The following is an 18,173-nucleotide window of genomic DNA, read 5'->3' on the forward strand; positions in this document are numbered from 1 at the left end:
CCTCAGGCTTTTGAAGCCGCCTGGCAGACAGTCAGTCAGATATCTTAATCCCACAACAATAAGTAAACAGGGGTGTGGGGGATCCGTCTATGCGGCCAGTCTTAACCTACAGCTGAATACAAAAGGCTTCTGAGAGGCTTAGCCCTGCCTCAGCCTACTGTGTCACCCACCCAACCCACTTATGATTCTGCTTGAGATGGAGAGCAAGAGAGGAACAGAAGCAGTTCTGTATCATTGTTACCTCTATGGTTCCACGTGTTAAGCTCCCACTGTCACTGCTTATTGGTCCTCTAAGTCTTATAAATGGGTAGTTACCTGCTCCTAGGTCATCACAGGCTTCCTCACTTATGGAAAGCCACATCAGAAAAAACGCAAATGTCAAAGTGGTTGCACAAGAGGGAAAAATCACAAACATTATACTGTAGATCTCCTTCTCTGCATATTTACTTACATCAGTTAAACCTCATATATTTACTCTGGGAATATCTGCAATATTCAATTACATCTGACCGCAAGTTTGGCCAGTAAATCAGAACATAGTCACGTCCAGTTATTTATTATTTAAACCTTCCGAACAATGAATTATAAAGTCTGGATGTGTTTAAAACAAAAAGCCGTTCTTGGATTTAACAAGGTAAAAGTGGCAGTTTATCATGTTCAGGGCTTAAGGCCCTATAATCCAGTGCTCGTGCAAAGCCAGCTCCAGACAGAGGCGGGGATGCTGACCCCGGGGGGGGTCACGGCATTTCGTTTTGGGAGCCGTTTGTTTAATCAAAAGACCAGACCGGCCGTTAAAGCAATGAGACGAGAAGGACTATGCAGATAAATGCTGAACTTTGAACTGTGTATGATAGCTTTTATCCACAGGCTTGGATTGATAACAAAGATGCACACGCACACTGGGAGTAAAGCCATAGGCGAGATGTAAATGCCACAATGCGCAGGTCAATGGCAATCAACCCATAAAGCCTCCCTCTGTGCCACACGTTCTCACCGAGCATCTGCTTCAGCTGCTGCTAAACGTGTTTTTTAAGCTTGTGAGGCGTCAACACCACAAAGACTGAAACAAAACCAGCTTTTTCAATCAGGGAATTTTTGATGCTCTTCAAGAAAAAAGATCAACAGAATATTTTTGCCACTTGTGTGCTTGAAGTACCTTTAATTTGCTTTAACAAGCAAGCTCTCTAAACTCTTCTGTACAGAAAAAAAGATTTTGTATTAAAAAAAATGCTGCGCTGTAACATACTTTTTGCTGGGCATTTAATGAATGAATCATTAATGAGGATGAACAACATGATCTGTTAGTTCACCTACGTTGGCAGCGCCATACTGGATTTTTTTTTTAAGTGCAATATAATGCATCAAATATAATACATATTTAATAATATGATCTTGAATAATACAGACTTTTTTATATTATATGGTTAAAGAAATTAAATTCATTTAAAATGTCAATATTCATATTTTATAGTTTGGTACAACATTTTATTTTTATTCCATAAATAAAAATATGTATTAATAGAATTTTCTTCTTGTATTTTAATATTAAAATATAAAAAATAATATAGATTTTATAAATATATATGTGATTTATTTTATTTATAATTTTATTAAAATAAAAAGATTATAATAATGTCATAATATATAATAATATATAACATTTTATTATATTTTTTATTACAGAAGTCAAAAATAATATTTAGTCAAAATATTATGTGAATATTTATTCATGAAAGGTACTTTTTAAATATATGTTTTTAATTGATAATAACTTTTTTACAGACCTCTATTAACATAAGCAACCACGAGTACTTAAAGTACTTTAGTGACAGCTGTCATTGGCTACTCTTGAAATATAGTTATTCCTCTGGGATGCCTGAGATAAAAGATGACTCTTGTAATACATGTTAATTTGTTAACATTAACATGTTAATATTGGAAATTTTAAGTCACTTAATTTCTAGGAAACACCTTAGTTTATGCTTGGAGCGCGGAGCAAAGACTAAAACCCAGACCGGAGAGACACCAAGGCCAAAACAGGGGGATGGGAGGAGGGAAGCAATACATTTAATAAACAGAGAGCGGAGCCAAGGAGAAGAAAGCTGCTGAAAACCCAACAGGAAAAACAGACAGGCATGCAGGAGGCTTCAGATTAGCTTTATTTAACAGAAGAGAAACACGCAGGTGAGGCAGGAAAGCAAGAGTACATCCCCTTAAAAAATATGGAAATTAAAAAAGGAAAACTTTACACAGACAAGCCAGTGGTTTAAAAAATAAATAATACCTAATTTTAGTGATTTAAACCAATGTGACAGAGAGGAGAGTCAGACACACAGTAATGAATTTAGTGCTGCATCGAGCTATGAGTCACTTTTTAAAAAGGGAACAAAATGTTAATGGCGTGGCAGTTAGTGGTGTTGGCAAAGGGAAAGCTCTCAGGCAGATTAATCTGCTTCCAAACCACTGATCACTGAAAACTGCACTGTAGTCACACACAAAGAAAAGAAGTTTTCGCCATGATTTCATTGCTGGTAATCTTCATAACGTTACAGAGATTTAAACTGATAAAAATGGATGTTATCTATTTGAATTAGGAGTTTTCCCAAAGTGGGATCATTTCAGTTGCTTAATTCCATTTAAATGTAGATCATCCGCGCAGACTCACACACACTTAGACTCTGCCCGAGTCAGAGCTGAAAGTATTGTCTGGTCAAGGACTGATTGTGAATGTAATTGTGAGAGTGTGCGTCCACATAGCTGTCTGCAGATCTGTGTGTATTTCTGTTGGTTTGCCCACGAGTGGGTATCTTGCTGAGCGTGGGCGAGTCTCCGTACATCTGCTCTGCCATTGCTCGGATGTTTTCGGCGTAACTGTTACGGCTGTCTCGGCCGTGGATATCGTCCAGCGTGCGGCTGCGTGCGTGCCTGGCCTCGTGGCCGTGTGTGTCACCTAGCGCGGCGTGGCCCTGCGTGTCTGTGAGCGTTTGGCTGCGAGTGCATCCATATTTGTACCTTTCCCTGTTTAGATTTCCCTCCGTGGGCCTGTTTGAGCCGCTCTGTGATTGGCTGTGTTGTGCATACTCCCCTTCATCATCACTGTACTCATTATCCCTTTGTCTGAACCCAAATATATAACCACTACATCTGTAGGCTTGGCTAAATCCATAGGTGTATCTGGTGTACGCCTCCCTCGGCCTCTGCGTGCAATGCTGCCTGTGGCTCGGAGGCAGCGGCTCGGTCGCCCGCCGCCTCAGCGCGGGGAGGAGAGAGGAGGAGCGGCGAGGCGGAGATGGCTGCGATCGGCGGCAGGCGTCACCCGTTCGTACCTGATTGCTGGAGCCAGTTTGAATGTTGGGCTGATGGTTGGTGGAGAGATTTGCAGCTGGCGTGGAGTTGGCGTTCCCCATCTGCAAAGTAAAACAAAGTAATTCTGACAGACTTACAGTGACTGAAATGGCACGAGTGTTTTCATCCTTTGCACAAACCTTATCAAAGGCCTCCTAAATAAACTCCACTGTTACCTGCTGCTTCTTGTTTGGGTGTCAGCTTAATCTTAAAGCTGTAAAAATCACCTTCCCTTCCACTGGATTTATTTTTTATTTTATAGGAAAAAAAAAATAAAAAAACCTGTCAGAGAATACAGCTTATGCAGGCTTAACAGCCAAACAAATCACACTGCATGACAGTCACAAAGGGAGCCTTTATTTTCATTATTTCTATCCAAACGTGTTTATGAGAAGCGGTTCTCTACAGTGACAGAGCTGAGGAGCTTTCTGAATACTGGAAAAGGTTTTGTTTGCCACGGAAAAAAAGAGAGAAAAGAACACCATCTGTGTCACTCCACAATCAATTTAACTGGGTTTTGTAAAATGATTTAGTACTTCAGCCTGATTTCACATTGCCAACCCACTTACTGTTTACTGTATAAGCTGCACAATTCTTTTTTTTTTTTTTTTTTTTGTAAGCCTCAACAACATGGGAGGAAAAATGATCCTAAAGTGAATTATATGTTTAATTGATTCTGCTGTCAAAACTGTGGCATCTACTTATGATGTGAATAATCTTTGAACATATCGGGATGTGCAGAGGATTTCATAATGCAGTAGCGTTCCCTAATGGAGCCAAATTCAACGACCCAAACTCCGGGAGTCTAAAAATTTTATTTGGCAGGGATTCGGGCCGTCCTCAAAAGGAAACATAAAAACATGTGAAAGTTATGGAATAACTCATTGACTTGGACGTTTCCTGGATGAGGACTTCTGATTTCTGCAGGACTGTAAAAAGACAGAGCCATCGTGGTTCCTTCTGAGCCACTCGTGTAAACCTCTCTGCTCTTTCCAGGGCTTCACACTCCAAAGACCTCCAAAATCAAGCCTGAGCAGCTTCATGGCCTAAAAATGTCACTCTTTTCCATCAGTTCTTTTTTTTTTTTTATATTAATAGCAACATCTTAGCCATCACTTCCTGAAACACAGCTCTCAAAATCCCACGATGCCACACTGCGATGCCACACTTGCACTGTACCTGTCTGGGAGCTCGGAGAACGACCACCTGGATGGTGCCTCTGGCATTTCCCTCTGACGACATGGACCGTCTCAGGGTCTCCATGGCGGCGTGGTTGGAGCGCCCGAGCAGCGACTCGCCGTTGACCGCTATCATCTGATCGTTTATACACAAACGGCCGTCCTGTTGGGAGGTTTAAAGACAAAACCTCCGCTCAGCTGATCCATAAACATGTGCTTTATGTCATTCATTTTTATGCAAGGTGGGAGCATTTTTGCTCAAAACGTTAAAATAATTAAATAAGATCAAAGTGAGCAGAGCGTGAAAAGAGTAAGACACACAAGACTGGGTATTGATAAAGTTTAAAAAGTTAAAAAAAAAGGGGGGCTGTGAGAGAGAGAGGGAAAGGAGAAAATGGAAGAAGGCGGGTAGGCAAGAAAATTGTACAGTTAGCAATCTACTGAGAGCGGGAGAGCCATGATAAATACATAGAGCAGCTAATGGAATAGCCTCCGTGGGCACTAAATCACTTCTAAGTGTTTTAAATAGCAGCCTCTTGTAGAGAGGCAACACAGAATAGTGCCCTGGAGGGAGAGCGAGGGAGGGAGCGAGGGAGGGAGCGAGCGAGGGAGAGAGAGAGAGAGAGAGAGAGAGAGAGAGAGAGAGAGAGGATCAAATGAGCAGAGCGATGTAAAAGGCAAAAATGGAAAAACTATGACACAGATAGAGACACCGTGGGAGCAGCTAACAACTCTTGGAGTGTGTGTGTGTGAGAAAGTATGACCACCCCGCTGTGGTCAGTGCTGCTCTTTGACCCCCACCACATTAACAAGGCACCATATGAGCTGACCTCAAAAGCATATTGGGATGACACCAAACACACAAACACACACACACACAAACACACACACGGATTTCTGGGCCAGCATCAAATTCAAGGATGTCATCAAAAATTGATGCTTATGCCAAATATGGCAGACGTCTGTGATACTCCCTATTAATTTCTTCATTCTCCATGTAAGCAGCTGCAGCACACTACATGTAATTTTAATTTGTTTTCTCAGCATACTCTTTGAAATGATCGTGTGGCAGGATTAGGGGTAAAGTCAAAGAACACTTTTTTTTTTTTCTTTCATATAATTGAGGCCCCCGGCCTGACAGCCCCCAAAACTATTTAATGGAAATAGGTTAGATCTCGCCATGTCTCTTCCTCATCTCCTCCCTTTCTTGCCTGCTGTGTGATGGTGTGTGTGTCAGTCAGACTCAGGGGACACCCGGGTTCCCTCCTCCGCACCGGCCCTGCCACTGCAAAGTCTCATCAGGCCCCTTAGCTGCTTTTCATTAGCATGAATCAACACCGAGGAGGAGACACAAACTCACACACCCACGTACAGTATCTACCCTTATGTGCTGCGTTCCTGCTGAGTGTCTACACTTTTCAATCTACTTTTTCGTCCTCTTATTCCGCCTCTTTGCATCGCTCTCTTGTTTGATACAGCTCATCTCTTCCCTCTCTTCTCGCACTCGTTCACCCGCTGTCTTCTTTCATTAGGCTTCTTCCCTCCATCCCTCACTGCTCTCTGTCTCTCCTCCCTCATACGTGCCATTTTGTCCCTGAGACCAGTCCGCAGGCAGCCAGAGATCTCACTAAGGCATTCTGTCGGAGTGCTATCCGCATCGGCAGATGCCTGAAAACCCACTTCTGAAGGCACTTTTGGGAGCCACTGTCTGCCCGTCCTGATCCCAGAACAGCCATTTATCTACAGCACCACACTTGTCTTTGTGCCTCCTTGTCGTACAGAACAGATCTGGGAGCAGCAATGAGGGGCACCGGCAGTTCTGACATTTGCAGGCGGCCTCATATTGAGGCCAAGCAGAGGAATCTCCAAAGTGCTGAAATAGGATGTTTTTTTCCTGATGCACTCACAACTTGAAGTGAGCGCTGAGTGATATAGATAAGACTGCTGCAGTGCTTATGTGACAAGGTTACTTGGGGTCAATGGGTGTCAAAGGTTAAGGGAAGCCGAGTGGAGGGGAGTACGGGGAGGGGAGTGGGGTGGGGGTGGTTGATGGCATCAGAGAATGACAGGAAACGAGAGGGAGGAGGTGCCAGGAAACGAGAGAGAAAGACAGACATCAGAAAACGGGAAATAGTGTGACCTATTACAACTAAATGAAACAAGAAGAGCAAGGACAAAATGAGGGGTAAATAAGAAAAATCTCCATGACATTTCAATGTCATTTCATGAGATTTCAACAAACAGGTCTTCTTCACGGAGTTATAGTGAAGTGAAAATAAAGTTTCCACAGGTCTGCATAGAGTCCTGTAAACCTAAGCAAACCCCATGATTCAGTAGCTTGTAGACCCACCTTTAGCTGCAATAACTTGAAAACATTGTTTTCTGTATGAGGTTTATAGTGATTCATTTATGCACAGTTCTCTTAAAGTCCCACCACAGCATTTTAATAAGGGTGATGTCTGGACTTTGACTAGGCCACTACAACACCTTCATTCTTTTATTTTTCAGCCTCCTGTAAATTTGCTGCTGCATGACCCAACTTCAGCCAAGCATGAGCCGTCAGACAGACGTCCGACTCTTCGGTATACTTCGGTATACTTCGGTATACTTCGGTATACGGTATGGCACTTTTCTGCTCTTCTTGGATGGATGAAATAAAACTGTGGGAGTTAAAGGTCTACAAAAATGGATGCTGAATGGCCTCATAGCTCCCAATGGAGACAACGGATGTGGCCTTTATTTTATACCTTATAGGCGGCCCCTCCGTGGATGATCGACTTGATGAAGATTCCTAGGTCCTCTCCGGTCTCTCTGGACTTGTTGCCCTTTAGGCTGACCCCCAGGCCGGCCGAGCCCGTTTCATTTAGGGGGATCTCGTACATCAGCTGCTCCCTGCCGTCCTCCATCACCCGAACACCCGTGCCCTCGCTTTTCTGAAAAGCAGAATAAAGACAAGAGGCTCAAATGTGATGTAAAACACTATAATCTGTTCATGCATGATAGCTGATGAGTGAGGTAGGAGCACCGTACCCAACTGAACTGACTGATAAGGCATGCGCCTACAGTACACCGATTATACTCAACACCAAATGCCAGAAAAAAAAAAAAGGAGTGAGAGAGGAGGAGAAGAGAGATGGATTAAAGAGATTGAAGGCAGCTGTGGGGAAGAAAAGACTGTAAGAGAAAAGAAGATGACAAGAGTGTGTGTTGTGTACTGGAAAGAGAGATGAAGGTGTAGTGAGGAAAAATAAGAAAGCTACTGTAGAGAGGTTATTCCATTTGGAGATGAAAGGCAGAGACGGAAAGCAAGCCATTTCTAAAGGAAACATAATAACCTTTTCATACCTCCTCCTGGAGCACTGTGGGGGAGGAAGGGGAAGGAAGGGAGAGGAGGAGGGGAGAGGGTGGTGGCACAGAGGAGCATTTAAAAGTAATAACCCATCCCTGAGGTATATGCACTTCTCCCCCCCCTCCCTCATTACATTTCATCCTAATCTCTCAATCTTACTATACATCTCTCCCTTCTCCACCTGCAATCAGTTTGCATCTTCCTCCACTTTCTGCAGGTCGTTTTCTACACGTCTCACAACCACCTGCCCCACCCATCCACTGCCACGCGATGTGAGGGAAAATGACCAACAGCAGCACTGCACCGAAAATGAGATGAGGGAGAGAGAAAGAAGGCAACAAAAGAGAAAAGGAAAATGTCTGTCATTAGAGAATGGCAAAATGGAGAGCAGGGGAAAGAAAATGCCAGGTTCAGTCACCCAGGAAAAAGAGAGCCTGCGGAGGGGAGGCGCTTCAACACCACTTCACTCCCGAGCTTTATTTTTCTTTGAGGAAAGGGATGGGAGGTTAAGAGGGGCTGTGTGTATATGCTTGTGCTCACACAGCTTTTTTTTTTATTCTGCTCGTCGTGCTCTGCTTGAGACAGAAAGTATGTGAGAGGTTCATGCAGTTAAAGAAAAAAAAAAAACGGTAAAGACAATAGCCACTTAAAAGTCAGCCCTGACTCATAAGATAAGTAAACGTCAGATTGAATTTTGTCAGAAATACGCATATACATTATCACCACCCCGTGGTGCACCCACTGCAGAATTGCGGGAGCCTTACATCACACACCTCACTCTTCAACGAATCAGGAATCCATGTTCACATTCCCCTCTCATCGCGGCACAGCGTTGAAGGATGTGGGAGTCAAATATGTCCTCAAGTACAATTTTTCAAAAATTCACCATCCTGACTTGCTGTGATCCTCCAGACCTGAAGGCCCCCGTCTCCTCCTGTCAGCACAACTCTGCGCTGCTTTGTCTGGGTGCTTAATTAAAACAACAGCCTGTTAAAGCCTTCAGGCCTGGAGGGATACTCAGTTCCAAAGAGTGAGTCAGACCTCTCAACTAAGTAACAGTAAATGAGAGAAACCTAGAAGGTCATCTGCATCACAGTAAAGAGGTAAACACTGATCCAATACACTGCGCTTGGTCGATGCTTTTAAGATTAATTACAGAGCGAAATTCAGCTCTGTACTCGCAGTCACCTATTTTCAAAGGGGTGAACATAATTCATTGAAATGCTGTTTTACAGACATGTGTAACCTAGTTCTTCTATTTTTTTTCTTTATTATTGTTATGGCTCTGGAACAAACCGCAAGACCTCTGCACCAAACAGAGCAGGCATCACCGTCAACAGACACGTCCTTGATTGGATGAGAAATAAATGGACGTGGAAAGCTAAAGCAATGCCTTAATTTCTTAAAATTAAGCAGGTAAAAATCTTCCTGTGAACAAGCAAAATGCAGTTAAAAGAGAAAAACAAGACATCCACCCATCTTCTTCCCACTATCCAGTTCAGGGTTGCAGGGAGTCTGTGCCAGCTGTCACAGGACAAGAGGTGGGGTACAACCTGGACAGGTGGCCAGTCTATCGCAGGGCTCACACAGAGAGACGGAGAACCAGTCACACCTACAGCCAAGTTAGAGTCAGTTTACCTAACATGTACGTGTTTGGACGGTGAGAGGAGGAAGAACCCACAGAGAGCTCATGCAGGCAGAGGGAGAACAAGCAAACCCACGACCTTGGTGCTGTGAGGCAACGGTGCTAACCACCACACCAACGTGTTGATTCATAGGAAAAAAAAAAAAGTATCAGTATGTTGTTAAATCTGACCCACAAATCTTCCTAAAATGGTTTTCTGGTGACTTAAACAACTACATGCCACTATGCCAGCTTTAGAAATGAATAAATGTGCATACAGTACAAAATAACCACCTGCAGAAGACTAGGGTGGCCAAGCGATAGAAGGTAGGAAAAACCTCGGCAGCTTAATGTTGCAACCAGCTGGAGTGGGAATAGAGAGAAGAGCACAGAGAGATGACGAGACACAGCACAAACTTTGGGAGAGAGAAGACAAAGCTGATGACAATAGCAGCATCTCCACAGGCAGGGAAGGAGAGGAGAGCGAAGGAGACGTGCTTAGTAAGTATGGATGAGGTCACCTGATCCAGATGATAAGCTATAATGGGGCCTGATCATTCAGGACTTCATATGTGAGGAAAAGGATTTTAAACTCACTCAATTCTGGATTTCACAGGGAGCCGGCATCTTTCTAATCCTCGTTCACACTCTCACTGCAACTATTAGCAAACCCCAATAATAAGGAATTACACTGGTCCAGCCTAAAAAGAACAAATGAAGCTCTTAACTATCAAACCGCAGCTTTTCTCACTCAGGTCAGGTCTCTCACACCTCGTTTTCCAGTCAGCATTATTCTGAGTTCATAATCAGTCACGCAATCAAGACCATTAATAGACCTCTGGTCAAAAATGTTTATAGCTCCTCCTCTTCAGAGGAATATGGATGTCCCCAATGCTGCTCAATGGCTCTACACCTACTCCATCGCCCTCTATAGGATCTCCTACCTCAGAAAATCCCGTTCTCAGCGTACATGCACTGGAAAATTCCAGCTTCCGTGTCACACTTGTGTCACAATTTTCACGTATGAAGTGAGATTTAAGGTGAGAAAAGAAACATGTCTCCTTTTGATAGGCAAACAGCTTGCTATTGTTAAACTCTGCACATAAATCATGCTGTGCTGAAGTAACACTAAGTAAAAATGTTTCTGGGCTAAGGGGGGGGGCTTCAAGTCATATAAATTTATGAGAAAGCAGAAAAAAAAAAAAGTTCATTTCTGCAGTTTCATTTAACATTCTGGCGTACACGTGCGTCTCAATCTGCACAAAACCTTTTTTTTTTTTTAAAAAGAGAGATGTTACCTTTATTGCTAAATATCTTTAAGCTGATGCTCATATTCAGTCCCATGATATGCATAACAAGCAAAACAAAACCTTCAAAAGTCACAAAATCTATTTTCTGCTCAAGTATAATTTGAGATTTTCAGTCAGGGCTTATTTTTATCAACGAGGCATTTCAGAGTGCTGCTACTCAAAACCAGAGGCATTACAAAGACAATCTGCTTCTTCCTGCTTGAGAGACACTTGAGAAGACTCAGGTGGCAACCTGGGAGGTTTTAAATACCTCTGTGATCTAGCTGCAATAACACACGGGGCGAAGGTGGCCGCATCAGAGCGCAGCAGGCTCCTGAAGACGTCGCAAAAAAACACACACACAAAAAAGGGGAAGTTATTAAAATAAGAAGGCGCGTGCACGGAGCGTGTTCATTTATTGTAACTCACAGCTGATTTATATTTATTTACACAACCAAGTGATTCTCAGCAGTGGTCCAAACACGCAAACACACTCGCTAATATCCCCGCTAATGCCCTTTCCTTGGGGGCGAGTGGGACCCCTTGGCTCCACTCTGATCCCCCCCCCTCCCTTCGCAGTTAGCCCTCAGCAATGGATCTTTAACAAGCTTTTAGTCAGGAGACAGGCCACCCTCTTCACCACCCAAATGAGGAGACAAAGAGGAGCTTTTTCTTACCCCAGGGTGGGAGGCGGAGGAGGGGGGGGGGGGGGGGGGGGGGGGGGGTTGACACACAGCGATTACACACAGAGCCTTTTGTCGCTGAGGACTTCTAAATGGGGGGTTTCAAAGTGGGGGGATTAGCAGTGAGAGCGACATTCAATTAAGATGCGATCTCGCCGCGCTTGACGGCGACGATGGAGCTGCCAATTAATCGCCTTAATGTCTGCCTCTTCACCGCTTTACACCTTTACCTCACAATGAAGAGAAAGGGAAAGAAAATGAGTGATTGAGGGATAATTCTGGGGTGGAGTGAAGCGCTCCAGCTTGAAGGCAGACTGACAGAAAGACAAAAAAAAAAAAAAAAAAAAAAAAAGGAAAAGAGGGATATGTACAAATGAAAGACGGCAGCCAAAGAGGCCGAGGTGATGAAAGAGACGACAGCAACGCAGCAAAGTTATTTTCTATCTTGCAACCCCTTTTTCCTGTGAGCCAGCCTGGGCTTGCTGGCAGCAGTGGGTCAACCATGTGCAGAGTGACCTCTCCATCCTGTCCCTAGCATGCCACACACACACACACACACACACACACTTTCACTCACACACGTGTATATAATGCCCTCGACAAAACCTGCAAAAAGAAAAAAAAAAAAAACAAAAAACATTACAAAGCAACTCTCTAATCTCCACCCCGAAAACAAAACGAGGCCTCGTGAAATAATGAGAGCGCCGAGCGGAGGAGATGCAGAAATGCTGACAGGAATGAAACTGTGATTAGAAGTTATCACTTTTTAATTACTTAGCGAGTGCGCGCTAGTGCAGGAGATGGGGTAGAAAATCGCTGTCTTTTTTGTATCCTAATAAGGAGGCTAATTCACACGCTTTATTGTTATTCTTTTGACTAAAAGAGACCAGCATGCCTCCCAGCACTGCTGAGCGCTTTCACAGAACCACACGCTGCTCATGAAACATCAGTACCCCCCCATTGAAACTAATCAATCAGCAGCAGTTCAGTTAGCTCCTGCTTTACTGGTACAAGGGAGATAAAATGAACTATGTGAGCACCGGAGGAGAGAATCTTAGGGGTCGGCAGCGCTCCGTAGGGAGTATAAAAACTAGACTTTCAGTCGCATGTCTTGGGTTCAACTTGCTGTGTCAGCAGGTGCCTGCTCTACTGGAGTGTCCCTTGGCAAAAAACACTGAACCCTGACCAGCTGCTCTACAGGCTTTACTGTACTGTATCAACTTTCCTGCCCACATATATTAGACACAGGTCTTAGGTAAGTTCTGGCAGCTGAAGAGTCGATCTCCACATCAGCTGATAGCATCTCATGCAGGATGCACTGCTGTGATGTGCAAGCCGTTTTGCAACCCACCTCCTCCCCAGCTCCTCCTTTTCAAGCCATTTCTGACTTAATCTGTCACTGATGCTCAGTTCTATTCAAGGAGCCATAAAACCAAATCTAAAAAAACTGCAGATGGAAACAACAGCTATATTTTGACTCTATTTTACGACTATTACACGTATAATCCAGTGATTATGCATTGTTAGAATTAGTTGCAGTGCTAATAGGCAGGAAAAGCAGGAGCTATTACAGCTGGGGGGTGTTTATGATGAGTCAAACAGAAGCAATCGCTTCCACCTGTTTTACGTTGCTCATTGCTCAGATTGCTCTACATTTACAGTAAATTCCCTTCCATCCCCTCCAAGTGGTCTTTGCACTGCTTAAGAGCAAATAACTGCCTGAAATCAGCTGTGATAATTGGCACCATGAACATTTCTAATTCGAATGGGAATGAAATGAATGGAATGCTGAAGGTCACTCCAGCTCACCATCGCCCACAAAGAAACCCTGTAATACAATTTTGTTCAGACTTGGTTGGAGCTCAAACACCGGACATCTGACACGAACTTTACAAGCTCAAAAGAAATTGGGCTAGTGGGAGAAAAACACACCACACACTGGGCGTAATAGTGATATTAAGATACTTCTCTGAAGAGGTTCTTTTCATAAAAGCACTATGAGAGAACAGGGTCGGGGGGGGCTGCTAAATACTTAACCTGTTTCCAGGTTTCAGGCAAAATCGGGGCATTGACAAAGCGTGTGCAAACGTGGTCTTTGTAAGTGATCCTTGGACCGAGTGGCCAGAGATAAATGCAGAGACAGATATTTTCAGTTGAACAAAATGTTTCTGCACAAGCGCAAAGTGGGCTTTGATGGATACAAAGAGCTCATAATGTAGACGAATTATGTGCAGCAGCGATATGATGTTGGTCAAGGGAAACCTTTAGTGATTCAGCTAATTAACCTCGGCAGCTGCTGGATGTAAAACTACTGCGCTGAACAACTGACGTGAATGGATGCTCCGTGGATGCATAAAGACAATTTTTACAAGATGTTTGAGACTCTAAAGCATGAGAAAATAATCCCCTAGTCAGACAGGCGCATAGACGTGAGACTCAAACACATCCTTTATGATGGAAGAGGCAGATGGGCACATTCAATGTGTCTGCATCTTCTTGATATCCTTTGTGCAACCAACTGCAGCGCTAATAGTACAAAACTCCACAATTATTCACTACAAGCAGCATTTTTAGAAAGGTGGGAGCTGTGTCCTGCAGCCTTGTGTGAGTGTGTGTGTGTGTTTGCTCATTTTGCCTACTTTTAATTGCAAACTTTTTTCTCTGCAGTCGTTTCTGCATCTGTGTTTTAATGTAATCCTTTGCTTTCTTGTGGGGGGGGGGGGGGGGTGTATACTACATTCAATGACGCAGAACTGCTAGAGAGGCTGTGTGTGGTGTTTGTGAGTGTATCTTTAAGTGTGTGTGTGTGTGTGTGTGTGCTTAGGGGACATCAAAATGTCTTTGAGGTGGAGGACTGTGCTGCAGATAAGGGCCAGATCTCACGGGGCACCAGCAACTTCAGCAGCCTCGATAGATACAGGAGTGAAAGCTCACTCTCATTCCCCCCACACCCCCACCCCCACCTCTTTAAGTCTCTCTCTAATGCACAAATACAAGCAAGTGTTAGATGAAGACTGTAGAGTCTCTTCAAAGTGCACTTGTTATGCCAAGACTGCTGGGCCATTAATGAGGGCAAACTATTTTCGGAAACAGCAACTTAGCTGTTTAAAGATGTGTGATGTGTTCGTTGTGTGCACGCACGTGTGTGTGTGTGACAGAGCGCAAGTCTTATATCAAGTTCTAGTTGTTCAGGAGTTCGTGTGCATATGTGTGTGTGTGTGTGTGTGCGTGCGTGCGCAGTTTGCCTAGGTGTGAATATGCATCAGTCACTACAAAGCGCTGCGCATCTTTCTCGCAGTGCTTTGAAGTAACGGGAAGGGAATAATCGGAGTAACCAGAGGACAGAAAGGAGAGAACAGGCGAAAACATCATTTACACAGAGCGAGTGACTTTCAAGGGGCCAGCTGGCTTTCTGCGCGCGTGTATTTAAAAGAGTGTGTTTATTGATAAAACGTCCCCTGTGAGGCTCGGTCACACTGCGTCAGCTTCACAGCCCCGGCGCTGACTTCTGACCCCGTCGGCCGCAGCGGGTACAAACGGTCACTTAACACCCGGGGCGTGCCGACAAGCACCGACACACTCGCTCGTTTCCTGTGGGGTCCACTGTGGCTTGTGTGTGTGTGTGTGTGTGTGTGTGTGTGAGAGACTTCCTCTGGCACTGCTGTGTCAACAAACCAGAGAGGTACAGGAAGGCCGCAGCTCGTGCTTCGGGTGGGTTTGTATGAGGTGCAAAAGAAACTCAACATAAAGAAGTCTGCTCCTTTGAAAGGTAAAAATGGGAAATAGCACAATTTAAATGTAAAGGGAATGTTTGTGTATACAGAGAAGCAGGGATGTAGCAGAAAGTGATCAGTAAAGAAGAGTGAAGGGACATTGTGTGACGGTGTGTGTGCATACGGTTGCTGCATTTTCACGTATTCACACGCTCTTACCAGCTCCCTAGCCAGGAAGATGTCCTCCTGCCGAGCCACCACCATAGACACGCTCTCTCCCTGTTTGGTGCTGCGCAGCATGGCCACCAGCTCCTCCTGGCTACGGCCTGTCATGTCTACTCCGTTTACCTACACACAAACACACGGGGGGGAGCAAACACACAAACAGGAGTAGATTAAAGCGTAGTGTATTATCCACTGGCAGTGGTCCACTAACACGTATCGAATGAAAGTAACAGAGGATCAGATGGAGATGCTTCTGTGTGTGGGCTGGTTCTCCAAAATGAAAATAAAACATATGTTGTTGTGTTTCTCTGTGATAGCTTGGTTATATTTGTCTAGCTTAGGGGTTCTGAAAATGGCATCTGCGACACACAGCCATGGGGTCCACAAAAATCATTTGCTAGAAATCATAAAAATTAGCTGCATGATTTTTTTTTAAAAAAGCGCGCACACAAAGATGTGATCTATCGCTGCCAATAAAACCAATAAGATCTCTCGAAACCTGGCGGTTAGGCATCATTTGCAAATGAATTCAAATCACTGTCTGATCCAGAGATAAGCAGTCTCTCTTGAGCTCCATAAACTCTCCCGAGTTTAACTATATTTGATCATTTAGATCCGAGGGAAAGTCCAGTTATACTGTTTAATTAGTGAGTGCATGTGTGCCCTGCTAACAACGATGGTGTCTTGGCTTCTTCGGGAAGATGCGTGTGTGTGGTACCTCAAGGATGCGGTCCCCTGGCTGTAGGCGTCCGTCCTTCACCGCTGCGCCGCGCTGCAAGATGCTCTTCACCAAGATAGGCCCTGGCCCTTGGACAGATGAGTCCCTGGTTACCACGGTGAAACCCAGACCCTCAGAGCCTGTAGGAACAAAGCAACATGCGTCATGCTGTGCACTGGGGGATGTCTATGCCCCTGAAAATGAGACTTAATTACAAATTTTATGACTTTTTAATTTCATTTTAATTGAATTTTGCCCTCATCTTCCCGTTCCCTCTTTTTTTTTCCTCCTTCTCCAAGTTTTCCTCTCTCTCTTGCTCTCCTGAACTCCGTCTGCAGTCTGCATCTTCTCCACATTAACTACTGTTTAAGTGCCTGTTTTCCTATGGGGGTTAGTTGCCTGGCTCAGCCTCTGAGCCCCCAGGAGCAGGCTTCTCTCCTAGCCGGATTAGAAAGACTCTGTCTTTAATTTCACGTGTGAGCAGGCCGAACGGTGGCTGATGAAGGGAGGTAGAGGGAGAAGATGGAAAGAAGGTGGAGGAAGAAAAAAAAAAAAAGAGTGAAGAAGAGAGAAGAACCAGAGAGATATTATTCCCTTCTCTAGCTTCTCTCCCTGGGGATGCGATGTGATTTCCACAAAGATTTTCCTTGTGCTTGTGAGCCTACATTTACCTTGTGTGTATTCATTTACAAGTGTGTGTGTGTTTTTTTCTGAGCCCACACACACATGCATGAACCATCATCCCCCCAGAGCCTCCACCCTCTCCCTTTTTCACGGCCTCACAAGCCCCAAGCCATGAGTGAAATGTGCCACACTCTGTCTCTCGCTGTGTGTGTGTGTGTGTGTATGTGTGTGTGTGGGGAGAGCAAAGCCGCCGTGGCATACTAAAAGCGGTGAGCGATGCTATCTGGTCTCCGAGCTAAGCCTCTGCCTGCCCTACATTAGCGCACCTAAACCTCACCGCCTGTCAATCACGGCGAGAAGGAGCCTGTTGCCGAGGGAGAGGGTGTTAGAAACCCCATAATATCCTCTGCTCTGATCTTGCATCAGGTGAAAGGGATAGACTGGGGAGACAGGGGAAAAAAGAAAAAGAAAAGTCAAACAAAAAGAGGGTGAAGGGAAAGGGGGAAGAAGAGCGTGATGAAAAAAAAATAACAATTAAACAGCAGTGAATGGGGCTTTGAGCTGGAGATGGAGTGTGTGAGGCCCAATTTCTTCTATCCTTTCATCTGGGTGTCTCGCCTTTATTCTGGATACCTGTAGTGAGCCTGTGTGCGCGTGTCTGTGTGTGCGCGCGTATGTAGCCCAATTACAGCTATCTTTTCACTGCCCCATAACACTGCAGGTTGCTAGAGCACACCCTATTCACAGTCATAAGAACCCATTCCCATGCTCTCAGCACATCAACACTCCAGCACTGAGGGGATAAGAGATGAGGTGGCTGGGATGCCAGACTGAGCCGGTCTGGGTTCAAGCCTAACAGTGTAACAAGCAGGCTCTTAGTATGGCTATCAGGGGAGAGGAAAAATGAAAAATATCTTCATAGTGAAATATTTCTTTCAATATGTGGGTACTAAACCTAACCACAGTGCACTGCAATTTTTATTGGGAGGCTGAATGTGATAAAAATCAATCAGTTGTGGCACCAGTAAGAAGAACAACATCCAGGGGCTAAGTGAGCTGCTCAAAAGCTTCGACTTTAACAAAACTGGAAGATAAAAGCTTAAAAAAAAAAGAAAAAAAAAAGCGTAAGCACTCAAGCGTCCTTAAAAGCAGGCTCAAACGACAAAATTCCAATATTTTTGTACTGCACCGGTAAAAAAAATAAAATAATGGAGGACTCACAAATAATCGTATTAATGTAGCAGAGCCTGAGAAATCCTGAACAGAAACACAGAATCCCACATTTTTATTAAGCTCAATACAAGTCTTTTGCAGAGGTCTAACACTTTCACGAGGTGTTACCGCTCAACTTTGATGGACTCATTAGGTTGCTAACAGAGCTGTGGAAAGGCCGTTTGAGATAAGAGAACTTCAAGCGACGTGAAG

At 44.3% G+C, this 18,173-nt stretch overlaps 1 protein-coding gene across 1 annotated transcript in view; it reads right to left on the reverse strand.

Annotated features, from left to right (window-relative positions):
* pard3ba (par-3 family cell polarity regulator beta a) overlaps nucleotides 1-18,173 on the reverse strand; it is a 173,841-nt gene that overhangs the window by 92,235 nt on the left and 63,433 nt on the right. The window contains exons 9-13 of the mRNA XM_030749983.1: nucleotides 16,125-16,264; nucleotides 15,401-15,529; nucleotides 7,271-7,456; nucleotides 4,525-4,686; nucleotides 3,327-3,407 (exon numbers count right to left, since the gene is read on the reverse strand). Of these exons, the coding sequence (XP_030605843.1) occupies nucleotides 3,327-3,407; nucleotides 4,525-4,686; nucleotides 7,271-7,456; nucleotides 15,401-15,529; nucleotides 16,125-16,264 (698 nt within the window). The remainder of the gene's footprint in view (nucleotides 1-3,326; nucleotides 3,408-4,524; nucleotides 4,687-7,270; nucleotides 7,457-15,400; nucleotides 15,530-16,124; nucleotides 16,265-18,173) is intronic.

This window comes from Archocentrus centrarchus, chromosome 2, assembly GCF_007364275.1.
Source record: "Archocentrus centrarchus isolate MPI-CPG fArcCen1 chromosome 2, fArcCen1, whole genome shotgun sequence".
Lineage (NCBI taxonomy): Eukaryota > Metazoa > Chordata > Actinopteri > Cichliformes > Cichlidae > Archocentrus > Archocentrus centrarchus.